Genomic DNA, 21415 nt, shown 5'->3' on the forward strand with positions numbered 1-21415 from the left:
AAGTGATGATGGGCAAGTACAATTGTCAAGTCTGGTGCTTTGTGTTGCAGCGTCTGGAGCAGGAGCTGCAGGAAATGCGTGGGGTGCTGGAAGTGGTGAACCACCTAGGACCGCAGTTGTGCCAGCGGTCACCAGGAGAAGGCGCTGGTGTCGTGGAATCCATGGTGTCCCGTGCCAACCGCCGCTTCGATGCCATCTGTGAACAGATCCAGCGTCGAGCCGAGCGGCTGGAGCTGTCGCGCCAGCGCAGCCTCGAAGTGACTGGAGACCTGGAGGACCTGCTCGATTGGTTCCACGAGGTAGAGCGGCAGCTGGCTGACGCTCAGCCCATCGTGGCCGAGCCAGACATACTGGCTACCATGCTTCGGGAGCAAAAGGTGCGTTGTCTCTTAAACATTATAGCGAGAAGGCATGACAGAAGCTGCAGTGGAACTACGGCAAGCACGGGCAAACAGCGTGTTTTGATTATTTGTAAAAACAAGGGCTACCTAAGCGTTAGGTGCTATTATTTTCTTGTTCTAAACATCTCTAGCACTGGAGGAGAGCATACTATACTAATTTTAACAAGCTTTCTTGCAGCAGTACGAAAGGCTCCCCATCCAAATTGACTCTTGTGCCGATTCGGATGGGCAGCATATTGTGAAGCAACCTTGTCTTTAATGAAGCAATATCCTTGTGGAAAGTACTCTTTCTCTTCTTGTACATGCTAGGTGGAGTGTTGCGTGTTGTTCCTACATTTAGTCTTCAAACGTTTTACACAGGCGCTGAGCGAGGAGGTGAGCAGCCAGAAAGGCCGCGTGCGCGACGTCCTGTCTGCGGCCAAGAAGGTTGCACGCGAATGGCCGGCCGAAGACCAGGCAGCCGTGCGGGACCGTGCCGAAGAGCTGCGGTCACTGTCCATACGAGTGGCTGAGGCCTGTGCCGAGCGACTTGCAGCACTGGAGCAGGCCTTGCCCCTGGCTGAACACCTGCTTGAGGCCCACAGTGAGCTGGTTGCATGGCTGGACGAAGCCGAATCTGAAGCTGAACGACTTGCCGCCCCGGCGGCCCCACACCCTGCACACATCCAACGGCAGCAGGAGCGCAATCGCGCTCTGCTGCAGGCTCTGGCTGAGCACAAGCCGCTGCTCGACCGACTGAACAAGGCGGGCACGGCACTTGCCAAGCTGTGTCGTCCGCCCGATGCCCACAAGGTGCAGCGGCTGCTCAGCTCTGACAACGAGCGCTACAACGCTCTCCGCAAGCTGCTGCGTGACCAACAGAATCTCCTTGAGGAGGCCATGCAGTCCACCTCCCAGGTAGGGGCCCTTGCTTTGAGCCTAATGCACAGAGTTTGATGAGAGCTGGAATCTGGGGCCATGAGTAACCCCATGTCATACAATTGGAAGGAAGTAACAAGACGCCTTAGGAGAATAACTGTATGTTGAGTGTATAACTGAACCATTGCATCTCTTTTCATTCAGTAATAGTCAATTTGCATACAGATATAGTAGCTATACATTGTTATAATTAAAATCTATCACAGTTCATCTTTCTAGAATATACAAAGGGTAAATTATCAAGCTATAGTAAAATGAACAAGTGAGAAAGCAACCTGGATATGTAATAAGAAAGGGGGTAACATGGACATGAAAAACGAGAAGAAATTTTCTGGCTGTCTTCAAACACCTTCATAGCTTTGGCATTTCCCTTTTTTCCCCTTTTCCCTCCCTTTTTTCTTTTATTTTTGTTTTCCTTTTTTTTTCTTGTTTTTCTGCAGTGTAGATTTTTTTTTTATCTGCCCATCATTTGTTTTATATTAGTTTAAGCCCATTGTGCTTTTGGCGATGCGTTCTGGGCAGCATTATTTTTATTTGTCTTTTTTATTTCCGACAGTAACTTCAGAATTGCACCACTGGGCACCTACAGCATTGAAAGCAGGTCCCAATAGGACACCAGTTTCGCTACTTCAAAATTATCTGGCATTTAGATAGATGCCCCCTACCATATCACACAATTTTGACATCTGAGCATCAAGCAGCTGAAACCTGTTCATTGTAGTGATGTCCTATCTTTAGTTACGAATCCTCTTGCATGTAGTTGTGATGAGGCCTATTTGTGCAAGACAAGCTCGAGGCAGCCATTTGACTATGATTGTACTACGTGTTTTGTTCTTGACAGTTTGCTGACAAGCTGGACGGCATGCTGAGTGCGCTGGCTTCCACAGCAGACCAACTCAACAATGCGGAGCCCATATCTGCACATCCCGAACGCATCCAAGAGCAGATCAGCGACAACCAGGCGGTGGTGAGCGATCTGGGCAAGAAGTCACCCGCCCTGGAAGCTGTGCAGAAGGCGGCCCGCGAGGTCATCGCCAAGGCAGGAGGGGACCAGGAACCCAGCGTACGAGGTAGGCATTCTTTCTAGTCAGCAATTTGATATTGTAATGCTGGGACACACTTCAGCCGTAATGACGGTCACCCAGAATTGACAATCATCGGAGACCTTTGATCATGAGGAATTGCATTATTCAGTGTCTCGACTTTGTTTAAAGCTGCTGCTGACTTCTTGGTTGTGATTGAAAGAGTATGCTAGCTCACGCTGTCCATTGCTGTCCATGAGTCTAGCACACTCTTGTGCCCAAGAGCAAATGCCTCAGCTGATTTGTAAGCAGAGCTCTGTATAAACTTTTTTTTTCCCCAAGCAGTTTGTGGACAGCTTAATTTTGTGATTTTTCATTTTTGTTCGTGGCACTGGAATAAACAAATTTAGTACTCAGATTGAAGAGAGTGATGCTGGCAGAAATGCACCGTTCGTCCTTTACATGCCCTGATGAGCATGTACTATCGGTAATTAAAGTCTGTGGACCACGGAAACTGCAACCAAACAGCATAAGTTTTGTATCGGCCAATAGTCTCGGACCATACCTGTCGATGAGAAGGTTATTTCTCTAGCACACATGAAAGCTCTGGCACATGTGCCAGAGAAATAAGGGATAATTCATTTACATCGTGCTTCTCATTCAAAATCGCCAGACGTGCGGTTCAGAGACTTTTGTTCCCGATAGTACATGTTCAGTGTGAGCAGGATTGACGTGTACAGTGACAGAAGCATAGACTTTGTAGCCTTTCCACTTGGACCCGAACCAAGCTTGCCCTGTTGACTTCGTGCAGACATCCGGCAGAAGCTGGAGCGACTCAACGGCCTGTGGGAGGCTGTCCAGCAGGCAGCGCGCACGCGGGGCCATTCGCTGGAGAGCGCCCTGGCTGTGGCAGAGCGCTTCTGGGAGGAGCTGAACGCCGTCATGCGGGCACTCCGCGACCTCCAGGAGAACTTGGACAGCCAGGAACCCCCGGCCGTCGAGCCGCAGGCCATCCACCAGCAACAGGAGGTGGGTGCGCCCAACCCCCTTTCTTTAAAGGAATTGGACAGATTTTGCAAGAAGCACTGAGAATAGGGATGAGTTTTTATTTCGCATACTTAATTCCCATTATGAGATGGGAACCTTGCAAAGCAGAGTGAGACAGAGGAAATATTTTAAACTATGCATAACTGCATAACACAAGACATATAAAGAATTGCTTTTTAGGGATAGTGGTAAATTTCTGTTCTCCTAAAAACCTGAGGCAGTGTTCAGATATTCCTGCTTTTACAAACTATGCGGAACATGCACCATGAGCAGAAGACCTGATTGCTTGTTTGCACTCTGATGCAGGTGCTGCACGAGATCAAACAGGAGATGGACCAGACACGACCAGAGGTGGACCAGTGCCGCCAGGCAGGACAAGACCTGATGCAGTTGTGCGGCGAGCCTGACCGTCCAGAAGTGAAGCGCCACATCGAGGACCTGGACTCGGCCTGGGAGAATGTGACCACCCTGTACGCCAAGCGAGAGCAGAACCTCATCGATGCCCTGGACAAGGCCATGGGCTTCCACGACACCCTCCAGAGCCTGCTCGAATTCCTCGACACGGCCGAGCAGAAGTACGCCAACCTGGGACCCGTGGCGGCAGACATCGACGCCGTCAAAGCTCAGATCGGACAACTTAGGGTAAGCAGTGGTGCACTCACTTTCACGATGGCCACTTTGCCGTGTGCATTTCCACATGTAATATTAGCCGAAGCGGAAAGTTGCGTCAATTTAAGTGAACATTGCCGTAAATCTTTCTATGGGAGCCTTTTGGGTCATAAAGTGTGACTTAGTGGGTCAAACTCTGACCTTCCTGCCTGGTTGCTGAGCGATGGAGTGTGCATATTGCAGGACTTCAAGAGAGAGGTGGATCCGCACATGGTGGAGGTGGAGTCTCTGAACCGGCAGGCCAAAGAGCTCTCGGAGCAGACCTCGTCAGAACAGGCACGAGCGCTGCGGCAGCCACTGGATGAGATCAACCGGCGCTGGACAGCGCTGCTGCGCGGCCTGGTGGAACGGCAACGCGAGCTGGAAAATGCTTTGCTGCGCCTGGGCCAGTTCCAGCACGCTCTAGGCGAGCTGCTGGTCTGGATGGCGCGCACAGAGCGTGCGCTTGACGAGTGTCGACCCGTCGCCGGCGATGCACAAGTCATTGAGGTTGAGCTGGCCAAACATAAGGTGGGCCTGCATGGATATCCCATTGCTGTCTCATTTTGTATTGTAGGAATTGGATGGCACAAGTGGTGGCATGCTTCATCACTGTCTCCTGTATGCAGCCATGTCTTGTCAGTTTTGTAGTATTTTAGGTGATGTCGAACAGTGTTGTGACCGCAACTGCACAGTTAATGCTGCTTGGAACCACGCCTTGTAAATGTCAAATATTAAGATTGGTAGCCATTCTGTGACTGTATCCCCATTGGGGTCTCGAAACAGATGGCCAAATAACGGTCCTTACATTTTTCTTCTCCCCTGTTGAACACACTCTTAATTAATGATGCTTCACATATTTGTCCACGTGACAACTATGTTAATTACTATCACAGTACATGCGGAGAACAACTGTATAGTGCAACGTTAATCAGGTGGTACTTGAGCTGGTTCAGGGCAGTTGAAGGAAGAGGATGTACTCGAGCCTCTTTTCTGTGCTGACTGGTCTAGTCGGCAGCCCAGTAACGATGACGGGTGTTGTCTGTGCGATGGCGGTGCCAGGTGCTGATGAACGACATCCAAGCGCACCAGAGTAGTGTGGACACGCTGAACCGGGCTGGCCACCAGTTGATAGAGGCAGACCGGCACAGCGAGGACGCCAACGTCACCCAGACTAAGCTGGCCGACCTCAACCGGCGATGGAAGGCACTCCAAGACAAGGCAGCTCAGCGGCAGCAGCAGCTGGAAGCCGCCCTGCGTGAGGCAAGTCTGAGGATGCGCATTGTTTACCGTCGCCCATAAACACAAGTGGAAAGTTGGCGAAACAGTGCTGGTTTCTTTTAATGGGATAACATTAAAAGCCCTATCAGGGGAAAATGTGCGGTGTCAGTCGCATTATCCCGAGGATTGGAAGTGACTTGAGATGTCCCAGCATTAGCCTCAAGGTAAAGCAAGCACCCACCCCAATGGCACCACAGCTTTTTAATACTATCTTATTCTAACACGGTGTTAATAAGCTTTTATTTGAAGGTTTCATTTTTGTCTCGTACAACCACACCTTGGCCACATGGTCTGCAATTATGAAAGGCACTGAATCTAATACTTGGACTTTGGCTTGGAGGAAAGGTGAGGACAAGAAACACGTACCACATGGACAAGTTGACACTAGCTACTTTATTTCTTAAAACAAAACTAGGCGATTTTTGCGTGTCATCCTGCACAACAATCTAATCATCGCTCAAAGAGAACCAGTTGAACGTAACTAAACAAGTAAGAGCCAATAATATTTAAACATCGTGATCGCTCTTTGATTGGTAATGAGTCCAGTTCCTCTGTGCCTTCATTTCCACTGTGCGATCTCTTGGTATTTGTGCTGTGCCATGTTATTCATGCCAATATTGTTCGTGCAGGCACAAGCCTTCAACCAGGAGATTCAAGACCTGCTGATGTGGCTGAGCGATATCGACGGGCAGCTGGCCTCGTCCAAACCCGTCGGTGGCCTGCCCGAAACTGCACGGGAGCAGCTTAACCGTTTCATGGTAAGTACACAGGTTTCTGGCATCAACACAGTAGCAGCAGCATGATTCCGATTCGTGGGAGACATTTGCGGGTGTCTGAAATAAAGAGTGCGGCGACGCTTAAAGACTGCTTTCCTCTGCAGCGATTCTCATCTGCTCATAGAGACGGTGCCACATGTGTCAGCCAATCGTTGTCCAGTTTGTCATGGGGTGCAAATGGGGAAGGTTGGTCGACAGTGTGTGTGCTTTACTGGATGAGGGTGTCCCTAACACAGTATGCATACACGGGCTCTGCAGTAATAATGGCAATGTTTGAGCCGTGCCACTGAACGTTGACTGGTGCTTGCAGGAACTATACAATGAACTAGACAGCAACAGGCACCGAGTGGAGTCAGTGCTACAACAGGGCCAAGAGTACACTCGAGCTGCTGAGGGCTCGACGGGACTCCAGCACAGCTTGCGCACGTTGAAACAGCGATGGGACAACGTTCTCAACCGGGCCAACGACCGCAAGGTGGGTGCAATTTGTTACTACCTGCGCCGCTTTCCGAATGCAAAAGCTGTCTCAAAGTGCTGGGCTTAGCGAACTGGACTCGTCAGGAGACTTCTTTATTTTAGGGGCAAACCTTAATGGCTAGGGAACAAGCATTTTAAGGTGGTCATAGGTTTTTGGGGCAAGAAATTGGTGGAAAGGTAATGTTCTTGTTTTTAATTTTGCATTCCTTTAATTTTTGATGCATGTTTACCTTTTTTTGTTGTGCACAAGGTGATTGCAATGAGGTTTGCTTGTTGCTACAGAAATAAATGGTTCACAGGAAAGGAAAGGCACAGTATCTGTCACACTTTGGAAACCTGAACCGCGCGGTAAGGGAAGGCAGGAAGATGGGAGTGAAAGCGGAAAGAGAGAAAGGGGTGCCTTAGTAGAGGGCTTCATAGTAATTTCGACCACCTAGGGATCTTTAACGTGCACTGACATCACGTTTCGTGTTTCGAAGTGGCGTCCGTGTGCTGTGCGATGTCAGTGCACGCTAAAGATCCCCAGGTAGTCGAAATTACTCCGGAGCCCTCCACTACAGCTACCCTTTCTTTGTTTTCGCTTGTAAACTGGAACTTGTTAGAGCAACAAAAGCTTTGGCTAGCTTCCGTTGGCTTACAAGTTTTACTCCTGAAGTCATATTTCTGTGAATTTTGGATTCTGTAAAGTGAAATCGCTTGTGAGTCTTTTTTGCATCTGTTTACTATGTTTACTAATGGTGCCACTTGGCATCTGTTACAGATCAAACTGGAGATTGCACTCAAGGAAGCCACGGAGTTCCACGAGTCCCTACAGGAGTTTGTCGAGTGGCTCACGCATGCAGAGAAGTCGTTGGCAGGCCTGCGGCCTGTAAGCAGAGTCCTGGAGAACGTGCTAAGCCAGATAGAAGAGCACAAGGTAAGCACATGCTGCAGGTCCACAATCCTTGTTGGCAGGACCATGAGGCTTATGATGTAATTTCTGGGTTTGTGTTTTATTCTTTGTAATCGTGTGCAAGACAATGCATGGATCAATCAGCCTGTGGTATTCACCGACGACCACTGAAGAATTTATAATTGAATTTTTTTTCTTCTTTCGGTTTTGGTTTCAATAGCCGAGCAATGGCCGTGATGTCAAGTTCTAGGTCACTTGAAGCATGAAAACAAAGTGTTATCAGTCCTCTATTGTTTGAATTCACTAGAATGTTAAAGCCAGCCTGCCTCAAGAAAAGGAATCACAAGTGAAGAGTCTGCGATTATATTGCTGCTTTTTCATCCCACACATGAGCTAGACTTGATTGTAACGTCACAGCCATCACTTAGTTGCTGACTCAAACCGGAACTGGTGAGAAAAGAAAATTAAACTTCAAATTATTTAGCGGTGGTAGGCGAAAATCGCGTGGCTATCCATATACAGGAATGCCTTGCTCAACATTAGCAAGAAGAAAAATGCCACCAAAATTTCGTGTCTGTATGAGGAGCAAGGCTTGGAACCAGTGTTCTATGAACTTCCAAGGGAAGGGTTGGAACCAGTGTTCTATGAACTTCCTGAACTGCTCAGTGTTATTCCAAATTGAAAAAGGAAGAGACCCATGCACCACCATTGCCCACTACTACTTCTGCCTGGCCCCCACCACTTCCATGATTATTGATGGTCATGTTCGCGGATGTCAGCTGAGGTGGGCTGTTGCTGACTGTAGACTGTTGGGCCCGCGTGTGTGTGCAGAGTTTCCAGAAGGATGTGGGCGCTCACCGAGAGACCATGCTCCAGCTGGACAAGAAGGGCACGCACCTCAAGTACTTCAGCCAGAAGCAGGATGTGATCCTCATCAAGAACCTGCTCATCTCGGTGCAGCACCGCTGGGAACGAGTCGTCTCCAAGGCAGCGGAGCGCACTCGTGCCCTTGACCATGGCTACAAGGAGGCCAAAGAGGTGGGCAAATGCTGCTTGCATACCACAGCATTGTCACCAATCGTATGAGGTGGTGTGTGTGTAAAGCTCGAAATCCAGGGTCTCTTTTCCCCTCCAGCACACTCCACATCAGTATTGAGGTTTTTGTTTGAAGGGTTTAGCCCCAATTTATTCTGACAGCTCTGCTTGCGGTCAGAGTGAAAGCATAAATCCCTACAATTCTCCTCAATAGCACAGTTTTCAGGGCAACCCCAGCAAGATCAAAGTTCATCGAGCATAGTATTGGAACTTGTACAGTGGCAGAGCCTTCACTTGAGATATCGGCTGACTGTTGTGCGCCTGTGCTCCTTCGTAGTTCCACGACGCATGGGTGGAGCTGGACCGGTGGCTGACGGAGGCAGACCAGAGCCTCGATGAGCAGCCACCAGCAGGCAATGATCCTGAGAAGATCCGGCGTCTGCTGGCGCGGCACCGGGAGTTCCAGCGCGCCCTGGGGGCCAAGCAGCCAGCGTACGATGCCTGCTTGCGCCAGGGGCGGCTCCTGCGTGAGCGGTGCCCCAAGCCAGACCAGCCAGTGCTGCAGCGCATGAGTGACGAGCTCAAGGCCAAATGGAACGCCCTGTGCAACAAGTCTGTGGACAGGTGCGTCACTTGCAGCTTCCTCCTCTGCACAGCTGCGAACCGTAGTAGCTATGGTGAAGTTTAGTAACGCATGAGAGAACGAACTCGACGGCAGATGTGTACATATTTGAAAGATGCGACTCGAATGCAATTCATTTGAATATCCTGAAGACTGGTCCTGTTCTGGAGTAGTTGTTTTTAGCTAATATTAATTGTAACTAGACTGTGTTATGAACATATATTTGACCTGAAGTGTCTGATTATTTCAGAAAATGGTGATGGAAGCTCATACATACGATAAACCCTGCCTCTGCTGATGCTTTGCTTTCTCTGCAGGCAGCGGAAGCTGGAGGAAGCGTTGCTCTTCTCGGGCCAGTTCAAGGATGCAGTGCAGGCGCTCATCGACTGGCTGGACCGCGCCCTGACCTCCCTGCAGGCAGACCAGCTGCTGCACGGAGACCTCGACACGGTCAACAACCTTGTCGAACAGCACAGGGTAAGAGTTAGCCACCTACCCTGCATGTTGTTCATACCATTGTCTTAATTACCCAATATGAGCTGCCATCAATTCCAGTCCAAATTTCAAAGGGCAGTGTTCACATTTTTTGTGCATTTGCATTTGCTCTATTCATTTCATTTCTCAGTCGCTTCTCCTCGTTTTCGGTGCTCATTCCTTGTGCTGCAATTTCAGTGGCATAATTATGCCTTCATACTTGTTTCTGAATCCTTTTTTATTTATTTATTTTTTTTTGAGTAATCGTATTAGGGGGCTTTCTTTTTCAATGACACACTCTGATCCATCGTGCTGTGCAGAGCTTCCAAACGGAGCTGAAGAGCCGCTCGGCCAACCTGGAGTCGGTGCAGCGCACGGCCAGCGAGCTGCTCAAGACGGCCAGTGCCGACGATGCGGCCAGCATCCGCACCCAGATGTCCGCACTCGAGTCCAAATGGGAGTCCGTGTCTAAGCTCTCGGAGAGCAAACAGCGCAAGCTCGAAGAAGCCCTCCTCCAGGCAAGTCGCAACTTTTGCCTCACATGCATTTGGCTTTTGAGAATTGCGAGACAGGCTGTTGCTGATTGTCCAGTAGCACAGCAGTACTACGAAAAGTGCAGTTTTGTAGTGCTACCTTTTCATAGTACTGCTGCACTATTGGGGAATCGGCAATGGCCTAAATGCACCACTGAGGCTAAACCGGTTTAATTTACCACAACCTGTGCTGGCTAAACTACAGAGGTCTTGCAGGCAATTAACTTGTCCTGATGAGGCTTCTAGTGAATTGCTGAATGTGATCCAAGGCCGTTAATTAGCTACTCATGCTCTTTTGCTTTCATACTAAAAAGTATGAAAAAGTTATCACACCCTCATCAAGTGAAACAGGTCAGCAATGTCACAGGCAGAAAGACTTGAAATGAGATGACGCGGAAGCAAGCATATATGACTAAGACTCGGGAGATCAACCAGCAGCCTTGGTGTGGCTTTAGAATGAATATGCTACAATACAGCAAGGCTCACAACGTGGCAGTGACAGTGGGAGTTTAGTGTACGTTGTTCTTACCTGGCTGAAATGTATGTGTGGGACGGTGTTTGCAGGCAGAGCAGCTGCACAAGGCGGTCCACATGCTGCTGGAGTGGCTGTCAGATGCGGAGATGAAGCTGCGCTTTGCGGGTCCATTGCCCGAGGACGAAGCCACCACACGGCAGCAGATGGAGGAGCACCAGCAATTCATGCGCGAGATGGAGCAACAAGAGCACAATAAGGTGCGGTGTCGCTCGCAATTCCAGCCAGGCTGGCCCTCCAAACTGCATGACCCATTGTGAAAAAGTGTGTTAGTGAATGGAGAGGAAGAGAACTCGTTTGGGCATTCTTGAGGCGTCTCTTGCTTTTTTCCTTTATGCTCTTTGTTTATGACAACATAGTTACCTGCCTCAGTGGTCTGTTTTATTGCTAATAAGAATGAGCATTGTCTTGTGCAGTACAAGCAGCACTTCGTGAGGTGTTTTTCTCCGTATATTGTTTTTGTTTTTTCTGATTAGCAGAGAGCATGCTCTCTTAGGTGGCAAGTTCACGCTGTGCTGTGTTTCTCATACTAAACACCAGCGTAGAAAAGTCAGTATAAGGTAATGTTGTTGAACCAGCGTAGCTACTGCCATTGTTTCCAGTGGCATACTAAGAGCACTTAGGCATAGTAAAGTAATGTAATAATTATGTAATAAAGCATTGTGCAAAGGGGAGTGCTGTGTACTTTTGCAGCGCATTTATCAGCACACAGCTTGATGCCGAGGTCACAGTCACAGTGCAGTTGTAGTTCTCCATGCAAAATTGCGGCATAGTCTTTGAAAATGTGTCTTTGCTACATGTTCACTCGTGCAAGAACATTGTCTACTCCAAAATGTTTCACACTTCATGTCTGACGCGTGCAGGAAAGCACGATAGCACTAGCCCAGGAAATCCTGTCCCGGTGCCACCCAGATGCCGTGACTGTGATCAGGCACTGGGTGACCATAATCCAGTCGCGCTGGGAAGAGGTATCCTTGTGGGCTCGACAGCGTGAGCAGAAGCTGGCTGAGCACCTTCGCTCTCTGCGTGACGTGCTCGAATTGCTCGAGGAACTGCTGCGCTGGCTGCTGGCAGCCGAGGCTAGCCTCATGACCCTCGAGGCCCAACCACTGCCCGACGAAGTGCCTGCCACAGGTCAGTCTCTCATTGCATGAGTAAGCAGAGCCTCGGACTGCGTTGCTACATTTTTACATATCTCTGTTACTGACACAATAATTTTAAGCACTTGTGCCTACTGATTTTTGCTGGGAGTTGTGGAATAGAGTTAGAGACAATGTAGAGCACTTGCTTTGTTTTTGTTGGCAGCCCTATGAAACACTGAGAGCAGCTGTCAGCGGCCTCTCGAAGCAATAGTGTGTAATTTATATATTAGGTTACGCAAGCCACGAAAAGCGTTTTCTGGCCATGAAAAGTCTATCACTGCTTGAGATGAGATGAGCCTCGCGCGGGGCTACGCTTAGTGGTGCAACAACACAAATGCACTGGTTATATCGGCGTTGCTACAGATGCCTTGCATAACAAGCACAACTCGTCACTGCCGTCAAATGTAGTCTAGTAAGCAATGCACTCTATTGCGTACTGCAGAGCGCCTCCTCGAAGACCACCGGCGCTTCATGGACGACATGTCTCAGCGGCAGGCTGACGTAGACCGCATCTCCAAGGCATTTGCCAGCAAGCGCCAGCCGCCTGCCAGCGCAGCTGCGACGGGTACCAAGGACCGCCCATCACAGCAACGGCACGAACTCCGACGCACGCCCCACGCAGCTTCTCAGAGTACGCCCCGGACATCCACACCCACGTGAGTGCTCTCACCACCATTCATCTCTGTTCGTGCTCGGTTTCCTCTTTAGCTCAGTTTCTGGCCTGCTTAACATATTCGCTACTTTGTGAAATGGCCATAGTAGTGTTGGGGTCTTCTTGCCAGTCTTCTTGCACGTCAAATGTAACTACAGTCAAATCAGCGAGACTCATTTGTAGCGCTGAGACATTTTAATGATAGCAACAATCAGCAAAATAGTGATGGGTAAAAAGACTCTTACTTTGTATAGAGTTGTGTAAACTTCACATCACATGACTAGCCCAGGTTTGCAGCGTTGGTGTCATGAAAGTCATGTTTGGTTGCAGGCGTGGGCACGCAGCCACAGAGCCAGAGATCCGCCATCCCCGTGCGCGGGAGCTGCTGGACAAGTGGCAGCATGTCTGGCTGCTGGCTATGGAGCGCCAGCGCCGACTGCTAGAACACCTCAAGTACTTGCAAGAGGTTGGTTGCTTCTTTGCTGGGCACCATTTCCGGAGCCCTCCAGAGTCACTTTGGGACGTTGAGCTCTGTAAACCAACCAACCAACCAACCAAGCCAGCTTGCGCACATTGTTTCCAAATCTTGAAGGCGGCTGTCGTGCAGCACGAGTACACTGGGAGGAGAGGCTGCCATTTGGTGGTAACAGCAGAGACTGCTGCAGTGGCTCCGGTGTTAGTTGTTGGCTGGTTATATTAGTATCAGTTTCATCATCCCAGATTTGCTCTTTTCCTCTTGTAGTGTCATGACTGAACTCACACGTGGTGTATTGTATTTCTTTTTCAGTTGGAGAGCATCAAGAACTTTGACTTTGACGAGTGGCGCAGGAGGGTAAGTGACGGGCAGCCTGCATAAAAAGAGAAGGAGTGGGTGTTGTTGGGGGGCCCCGAATTTCTCTATAATGGAGGTCCCCTATTCGTAACTTGCAGTTCCTGGGCTGGATGAACAACAAGAAGTCTCGTGTGATGGACCTGTTCCGCAAGATCGACAAAGACAATGATGGGAAAGTGACCAAGGAGGATTTCATTGACGGCATCCTCAAGTCGAGTACGAGCCTCTTGAATAGTTGCGAGTTCCACTTTGCTGCAGAGCTTGGCACCTTCGTGTCTGTCTTCTTGCTGCATTTTGAAGCCTTTTGCAGAAGGAAAAAACATGAAATTTAATGCTCTTTGCATCATTCGTAGTTGTTCTCGGAATGCGTTGTCATGCTCGGAATTAAACCCAAGTGCCCGAAATTTGTTGCAGAATTCCCGACAAGCAGACTCGAGATGGAAAGGGTGGCTGACATTTTTGACCGAAATGGTGATGGCTATATCGACCACAAGGAGTACATCGACACCCTTCGTCCTGATCGAGATGTGAGTTCATCTTGCTGATGGCTGGACCAAGTTCTCTCATGATTGTGCAGGGGGTGCTGGGTTCAGATGTGGGTGCTGAGCTGACATGCTAACCCTTCTAACATGGCTTTTCTCTCCTTCCTCTTCTCAACAAACACTAAAACGCATCCTGTGCCACAGTGCTTGGTTCATGGTGCGAAGCAGGTGAGTGCCAACTTCGCATGCTAACTACCAGGGATGTGCAAATGCTGTTCTGATCCGCCCACCTTGAGACAGAGTAACGCAGAACGTAAATTGAATAGGGGCTATCCAGCCACAGAGGAAAAATTTCGGAACTCTCGCTAGGTCTTTTCTTGACAGCAGGCAAAAACAGTTTAATTATGCGGCTGAAGCAGCTGAATAAAGTGCCGATGCTGATTGCAGCGGTTCATCAAGAGTTGAGCACGTTGCCTGTTTTAACATGCTCTTCATCCTCGCACACACCTACACCTCATCGTCAAGGATGAGGACAGTAGAATCTGTGTGGTTGCAGTCTCGCATGCATCTCTAACATGCATGCGTATTGAGCTGTGCTTGCTAGCAAAGTTTGTTTTTTTCGTATGTGGTTTGAAGTACAGATTCAGCTTAGTCTTCCTCGAGTAGGCTACTGCAAATTTGCTTCCACATTGATCAGGGATTCGCTGCTCAGTGAAAGATTGCAGTATTCGCACATCCCTGCTAATAACTGACAGTGCTTATCACGAGCTTGCTGTGCAGTGCATATCGCAGTCTGCCTGCGGCCTGTTTTACCTGTAGCATTAGGGGAAAAAAAATGAAATGAGTTGAGAACTGTATAGAGGCATGACTAAAATGCTAACCCCCTCGGCACCAGGAGGTGACAAGTTGTTGACGGACTATCTAAGTGGCCTAGCTCAGTCACTAACTCTTTAATATGAATATCCTCAGATTGCATACTCATAAAGCTTCAGATTGCTGCTTGGTGGCATGACTTGGTCACTAGCCCCTCGATGCTAGCAGTCAAGTGACTTTTCTGGATTGCTGCTCAGTAATGGTTGCACAGTGGGGAAATAATTCTTCATTTAATGCATTCATTATTAATGCAGCGAGTCCAGCATTGCTTGTGTAGAGATCTTCTGCAGGCCATTGCTTATTTAACGAGTCAAGTAACGCTAGCAAAAGTGTTTGGGGGACAGTATGGAAGTATGTGGAGCTGGTTGCTGATTGTTTGCACTGCCCATGGCCTCTAGAACAAGCCCCTCACGGAGGCCGAGAAGATCCAGGATGAAGTGCAACGGCAGGTGGCCAAGTGCACCTGCGTCCACCGCTTCAAGGTGTTCCAAGTGGGCGAGGGCAAATACCGGGTGAGCATTCATCATCTTTCTCTCATCTTGTGCCTTTACCACTTTTTTTGTGAACTTCTTGGGGCACCCACAGTGGCCCATGGACTGAAATAACTAGACTTCACTGCGTGGGCTATCTTTTGTAGAGAAATGCTGCTACAGCTTTAGGACTGAATCTTCGTATTTACTCACCTTTCAGCCTATTTGCTTGCCTTTCAGCTGTCACTTTTTTTTTTTTTTTTTTTGTGCACATTTTGAATGCTGCTTTAAAAAAATATAAGTGTATAGCGAGTCGTTAACTGGGTTGATTTTTACGCGAGAACCTGTATGCTTTGAAAGTAGGCACGGACAGCATTGTTTGAGCTAATTCACATGCAGAGTACACCACAAGGGTGCCTTAGTGTTTTAGTAATTGTTAATGATTAACTATTAATTCGCATTATTCAGTTTATTTTAAACCAGGCCACAGAAAGCTGTCAGAAATGTTCAGTTTGAAACCTTAGGATCTGTGCAGGTTTTTACTCTCATTGCATGGAGAGTAAAGTAGGTCCATCATTACGATGGACCTACTTCTGAGCAGTGTCACGGTAAAGTGCAAGTTGTGGAGCAGCATGAAGGAGGACAGACTGGGTGGAAAGGCAGGGAAGAGTCTCGAGAGCCTTGTGTGTTTGCAGTTGCATATGCGTGTGAAACCGAGGGTGCATGTTGTGTGTGTGTGTGTGGGGGGCAGCTGGAGCGAAGGGTAGAAAATTCCTGCAGCTGCTGAAGTTGGTGACACTTTTTTTTTTTTTTTTATGCAGTTTGGCGAATCTCAGAAGCTGCGCCTGGTGCGCATCTTGCGTAGCACGGTCATGGTGCGTGTGGGCGGCGGCTGGGTTGCCCTCGACGAATTCCTCGTCAAAAACGATCCCTGCCGAGGTAAGTGGGTGGCCGAGGCAACTCCACGTTCTACCGGATTGCCACGAAAGAGCCTCTTTTTTTTTTTTTTTTTCTTTGCGAAGAAGAGATGAGTGCTTTTTTCTTTCCTTTCTTTCTCATTATTAACCAGAAGCAGATTCTTTTCCTGCCACATTTTTCTCTCTTCTGTTTTTTCTCTTCTGTGGCAGGAGGGAGAGAAGAAGCATTGTTGCTAACACGGCTAATAATCGAGCAGTACCGGCGCAGCCAGTCCAAACAGTTTGCAGTGCAGATGGCGCCCACTTACCCCTAACCCTCTCTTCTACTCTCCGCGGTTTTTGTGCCTTGCTGGGGGGTTCGGATTGTATATATATCCACACATGGGCCTGCCTGTGCATGGTGGCTAGCGCATGCCTCCTCCGCATGCCCAACTGTCCTGTTCTATTTCCTCTGTCTCTCTCTCTCTCTGCGCAGCCTACTTTTCTCGAGCCTTTTGAGTGCTTGAGATCTGGGACACTTTTAGACACAGCATTGTTGGGTTGTCTCTCTGAACCTTGTCATGGTATGCAGGGAGACCTCTTTTTCTCGGTTACAATGTGGACTGCGTGCTGTAACCTCTGCAGCAGGTTCCTTTCTTGGGCGCTTTGTGTACATAGATGTACTATTTATGCATATCACTCTAGCTTGATTGGCCTCCACTTGTTGAAAGCATACTATTTCAGACCGCATTGCCAGAGGTTACCTTCCTGTTTACCTTATAGGATTACACCTCTGAAAACCTCACAGCTATGCGGTACACCACCATAGCAGAGTGCAAACTTTCAGCTCGCCATAAGATTTGTGCTGTGAAATACAGTACAGTTCTGCTAGCTGTTCATCACAGTTTCAAGCGTAAGCAGCAGTGGCGTTGCATACCACTCCACTTTTTTTTGGGGGGGGCAAGAAACAGTGTCTTGTTGCGAGCCCACATTATGCATACTTCTGTGCAGCGTACATGTTGTGCACCTCCGGCCATAACAAGCCACAATTTATTAACGCCTTGCTAAGCTGAAAACCCTCCTTCACGTCCCACCTCCGTGGCATGCCACCATGCTCACTGGCAGCATTCCTTGGTTGAACGCATTGTTCTGTGCTCGGGGTCGCTGCGTGCAAGAAGTTGCTTGAATTGGGCTCGCTCTTCGCTTATGGTGGACACTAGTAAGTTTGCGTAAAATGCATTTTAGAAAGGTCAACAAGAAAATGAGCAGTGTGGCAGTTGACAGCAAAGACGGACTTCAGTTGTCTGCTGCTGCAGAGCTAGTGCTGATCATTCCCCCAGTAATATTTCCAGAATGAAATTTTTATGCAAAAGCTTACATTGTGTTGACACGGTTCAGCACTTTTCTGTTATTCATTATTCCAAACATTGGGAGCATTCATCCTGCTCTTCAGCGCGAAAAAGCTGAAAGTTTGCACTATGTAGGGGTTTGATCTTGGATGCCAAGGCACACGCTGCTGTGATCTGCTCTCAGCCGCTCAACATGACAGCGGGTGCCTCTGGCTGGGCCTGTTGTTGTTGCCGCCGGACCGAGCAGCATTCTCGTGCATGCGGGTGGTGATGCCTGTCATAATGGGGTGCGTGTGTGTGTCCATGGGCTCGGTCCGGCGGCTGGGCGGTATTCTGTTGTGCTCCCCCGTTTGTGTGTTGCGATGTGTGCACGTGGCTGACCAGTCTGTTGGACGCATGCGCGTGTGCCCCTCCTGCTGTGCTGCACCCCCTCCCACCACCAACCACCACCATCACCACCAACCACCACCACCACCACCAGCCAAGGGGCGCACCAACCTGGAGCTGCGCGAGCAGTTCATTCTGGCCGAAGGCGTCAGCCAGTCCATGACGCCCTTCAAGCCCAAGGCCTTCTCGCGGGCGGGACCCATCACCAAGGTGCGTGCATGCTTTCACGGGGTAGGGCGGCGCCGTCCTGCACGTGCGCGCGCTCCCCCGGTGGCGGACACTGCAGCCACCACTGTCAGGACAGCAGCCACACGGCAGCAGCAGCAGCACACTGTCTCTCCCTCCTGGCGCGGCCGTGCACAGATGCCGTCTCTGTCTCTCGCTGTCAGTCTTTCTCTCGATTGGTGCTGATAGATAGTTTCTTCTCGGGGCCCTTGCAGCAGCTCCCTTCCAGTCCATGATGCCGTGCCTGCCAGTGCAGGGCTTCAGTCCGTCCTTTTACCGACCCGTGCCGGCGGAAGAGGGCTCTAAGATTCCCGTCTACGACTGGGTAATGGGGTGCTTCTTTGCACGTCTGGGCTATGTGAGAAGAGGGGCCGCCGTGAGGTGCATTGGGAAATACTCGCAGCCACACAGCCACTTAGATTCCATGCCTGCTTCTTCACTTCGCACGCCTCCACACAGTTAAGAGTAAATGCAGACACCATTGGCAGCAGTAGCAATTTTTAGCTCCGCATTAGCAAATCTCATGATGGCCCAATGCCATTTTACTACACTTTTGCTTTTCTTTTTTGTCTGCATGTATTCTTGTGCTAGATACAGCATATCCAATTATTTCGTGCCTGAAGTACTTGAACTAATGGGTTAAGGTGCCAGAAACATGCAGTGACCTTTTCTTTTCGTTTCCTTTCTTTTCACGCTTTGGGTGTAGCGTGGACCAGAGGGGCATAAAAAGATGTTGCCTTATAATAGACCAAGCCCCGTGTGAGCACTTTGCCACTTTTGGGCATTCAGCTCAAGCATGCTAAATAAAGCACTAGCCACAGGAGACAGCGCACACATTGTGGTCACGAGTACTTCCAGATTCACCTCCGGGCGTGCAGTGCATTCTTCCTGCCTTAACCTATGCGTGCGGGTGCAGGTGCGAGAAAAGACGGAGCGCAGCGTTCCCCTGAGCCAGCAGCAGCAGCAGCGCATTGTCGGCGACGACGAGCTCAGTGACGGCTCTGGCCAGCTGCGAGTGACTCGCCTTGGTGAGCACTTCACCATTGTGTAACACCTGAATGGGCTAGGAATGCTGCAGAGCTCGTAATCCTCACTCCAATAATGCAATAGTATGCAACATTGTTCTTCAGTGTTTTTTGTTCTCAATTCCTTCATGAGGATTTAGACAAATGCAAGGACTTGAATTTGTAATATTTTGGAGACGTACAGGCATTATTAAATCCATTTGGCTGCTTTCTAATCTCTGTACACTTCCATGTGTACCGTTGCAAAATACTAAAATTGTGGCACATTTTGAGGATACGTGGTCAAAACCCTTTATACGCTCATTGTCACAGCTCACAGCCCCTCCCCTATGCTTTGTCAGTAAGCATGTCTGAGCGCTTCCTGTAGCTGACTTCGTGCTTTCTTTGCAATTTTTTTGTAACAGCAACACCTAGAAGCCGGCCATCAAGCCGGCCCTCAAGCCGACCTTCAAGCCGGCCGCCAAGCCGTGCCAACAGTGACCTTTCTGCGGACAGCATTGACGGTTACCACAGCCAGAGAAGAACCCCATCGGCGACACGCCAACGCACACCCAGCGGATCCTCCCAGACCAAGATCCCTACACCACGACGGCCAGCGTCGAGCACCAAGGATGGCGAAGTCAAGCAACAACGCGAGCGATGGAAGTGAAAGCACACTTTCGGAGAAAAAGCGCCACCCTAATAAGCAGGGTCCACCTCACTACTTATGTTCTTTTGTTGTTGTTGACGCTAGCTTTTTAGAAAGTTGGTTGTTAACATTGTTCTTGTGCTTTTTAATCCTGCCACAGCTTTTTCTAAAGGGCTTGCGCCAGTCGCGCAAGAACGCACAGGTGCATTGTAGTACTTGTACATAATATCGTGATGCCAGATCCTGTTGCTGCTGCACTAGTCCAACTAATATTTTTGTCATGCGGATGCAACTGCATTGTGGATTCCTGTCAAGCAACAAACAGCTGTTCAGAACATTCCAGCAGCGATGTGTACGTGATTTTTGTTTTGTTTTTTGCCATGTCAAGCTCCTCACCAAAAGCTTCGTAGTATGCGTATACTAATGCAATGTTAGTGATCGCTTATTTGGCGAGAAAAGCCCACATTAGTTCGGATTGTTCGCCCACCAAAGGATTGTGTTTAGGTGCCGCTGAGGTCTTCTGCCGCTGGGCTTCAGTTCGAGCTCCAGTGATTTGCATTTCCTATTGCGTGAGCAGTTAGCATAGGCTCAGAAACTTAACATTAGTTTTTTTTTTTAGAACCTAGACAGTGATGTTCGCACTTCTGTTTCATTGCATTAACCAAATCGCAGCTGTTGTGTTTAATATAGGTTTGAATAAAGAGACTATACATTAATTGTGTCTGTAGTATCCTTCAAGGTGCAACTTTTGAATGCCATAATCACATATTTCGTGTCAACATGACGACTTGGACCACGAGATGTCTGCCAATTGGCCAGTAAAGGTGATGTTGAACATGGTTATGGTTCTCTAACCAATACTTCTAGGAAGCACATAATTGTAATTGTAAGCACATTCTTCTCTTTGTGCTTGTTTGGAGTAGAATTACTGGCATTGTAGAACAACTTGATATTGGTAGAGGTGGTATTTGTTACAACAACGTTCTTTTACCACAAACTAAAACATGAAGGGTGGTAAAGGAACCAATGCCAGTGATAACCCACCTGACTTTTGGATAACTACTGTTTTGCCTTTTTACTCTAGTTTAGCTTTCTGACATTTTCATTTTTACTGTTTCGTGACTTGATTCACATTCTGTCCCGGTGGTTTTACATTTTTTTAACATTGCTTACTGACTTGACATTCTTTGCCTTAAAGATTCATTTCATTCCATTACCGGAACCTTGGTTCCCTAGTTTTCTTGTCACCACCTATGTCCACGGAAAAGCTCCAAGCTTCAATGTCATCCATTGTTGCTGCATCTTTTATATCAGTTTTGCCGCTGTTTTATTTGTTTCACTGATTTTAGTTTACATGATGCAATGACATCAATATTCATTATTTTCAAATAAAAGAATATAAATGCAGTTGTTTATGGCTTATAGAGGCTAATGTCCCAAAGCAACTTGAGCTGTGAGGGACAGCTTAGTGGAAGGCTCAGGATGCTTTAGACCACCTGGATCTTTTTAACATGCACTAACAATACATAATATGTGAGCACCTTGCATTTTACCTCCATGAAAATGTCGCCACCACCTTGGGTGCCGCCTGAACAGTAAATCGCCCTAACACCTGAGCCAGGGGACCCCAATCCAACCTAATTGCAAGTTCTCATCGTATTGTATCAAGAGCTTTTTTCTTTTTTCCTTCATGTTTGTTTCACTTTGTGGTAAAAGCATGTGTTGTTGCAATTATTCAGAAAATTTTCAACAAAATAAGTTGCAGTATATCGTTGACTTCATGAAACAAAACTGGC

The 21415-nt window shown here is 48.5% G+C and overlaps 1 protein-coding gene across 7 annotated transcripts in view; it reads left to right on the forward strand.

The window, feature by feature from the left end:
- shot (dystonin-like protein short stop) overlaps positions 1–21029 on the forward strand; it is a 217874-nt gene extending 196845 nt beyond the window's left edge. For 4 of the 7 annotated variants that reach the window (XM_084579135.1, XM_084579139.1, XM_084579136.1 and 1 more), the window contains 27 exons: positions 51–377; positions 762–1298; positions 2161–2389; positions 3153–3370; positions 3695–4030; positions 4241–4567; positions 5099–5299; positions 5947–6075; positions 6404–6568; positions 7331–7486; positions 8294–8500; positions 8835–9121; positions 9437–9596; positions 9914–10115; positions 10695–10858; positions 11522–11792; positions 12243–12456; positions 12783–12918; positions 13240–13284; positions 13383–13500; positions 13699–13811; positions 13971–13994; positions 15038–15151; positions 15931–16048; positions 17836–17951; positions 18883–18994; positions 19396–21029. In XM_084579135.1, the coding sequence (XP_084435261.1) occupies positions 51–377; positions 762–1298; positions 2161–2389; positions 3153–3370; positions 3695–4030; positions 4241–4567; positions 5099–5299; positions 5947–6075; positions 6404–6568; positions 7331–7486; positions 8294–8500; positions 8835–9121; positions 9437–9596; positions 9914–10115; positions 10695–10858; positions 11522–11792; positions 12243–12456; positions 12783–12918; positions 13240–13284; positions 13383–13500; positions 13699–13811; positions 13971–13994; positions 15038–15151; positions 15931–16048; positions 17836–17951; positions 18883–18994; positions 19396–19640 (5271 nt within the window). In that variant the 3' untranslated portion in view covers positions 19641–21029. The other 3 variants (XM_084579137.1, XM_084579140.1, XM_084579142.1) reach the window with 3 other exon arrangements.
- The last annotated feature ends 386 nt before the right edge of the window (positions 21030–21415 follow it).

Source organism: Amblyomma maculatum, chromosome 9 (genome assembly GCF_055883805.1).
Source record: "Amblyomma maculatum isolate TAMU_Amacu chromosome 9, ASM5588380v1, whole genome shotgun sequence".
In the NCBI taxonomy this organism is placed as follows: Eukaryota; Metazoa; Arthropoda; class Arachnida; order Ixodida; family Ixodidae; genus Amblyomma; species Amblyomma maculatum.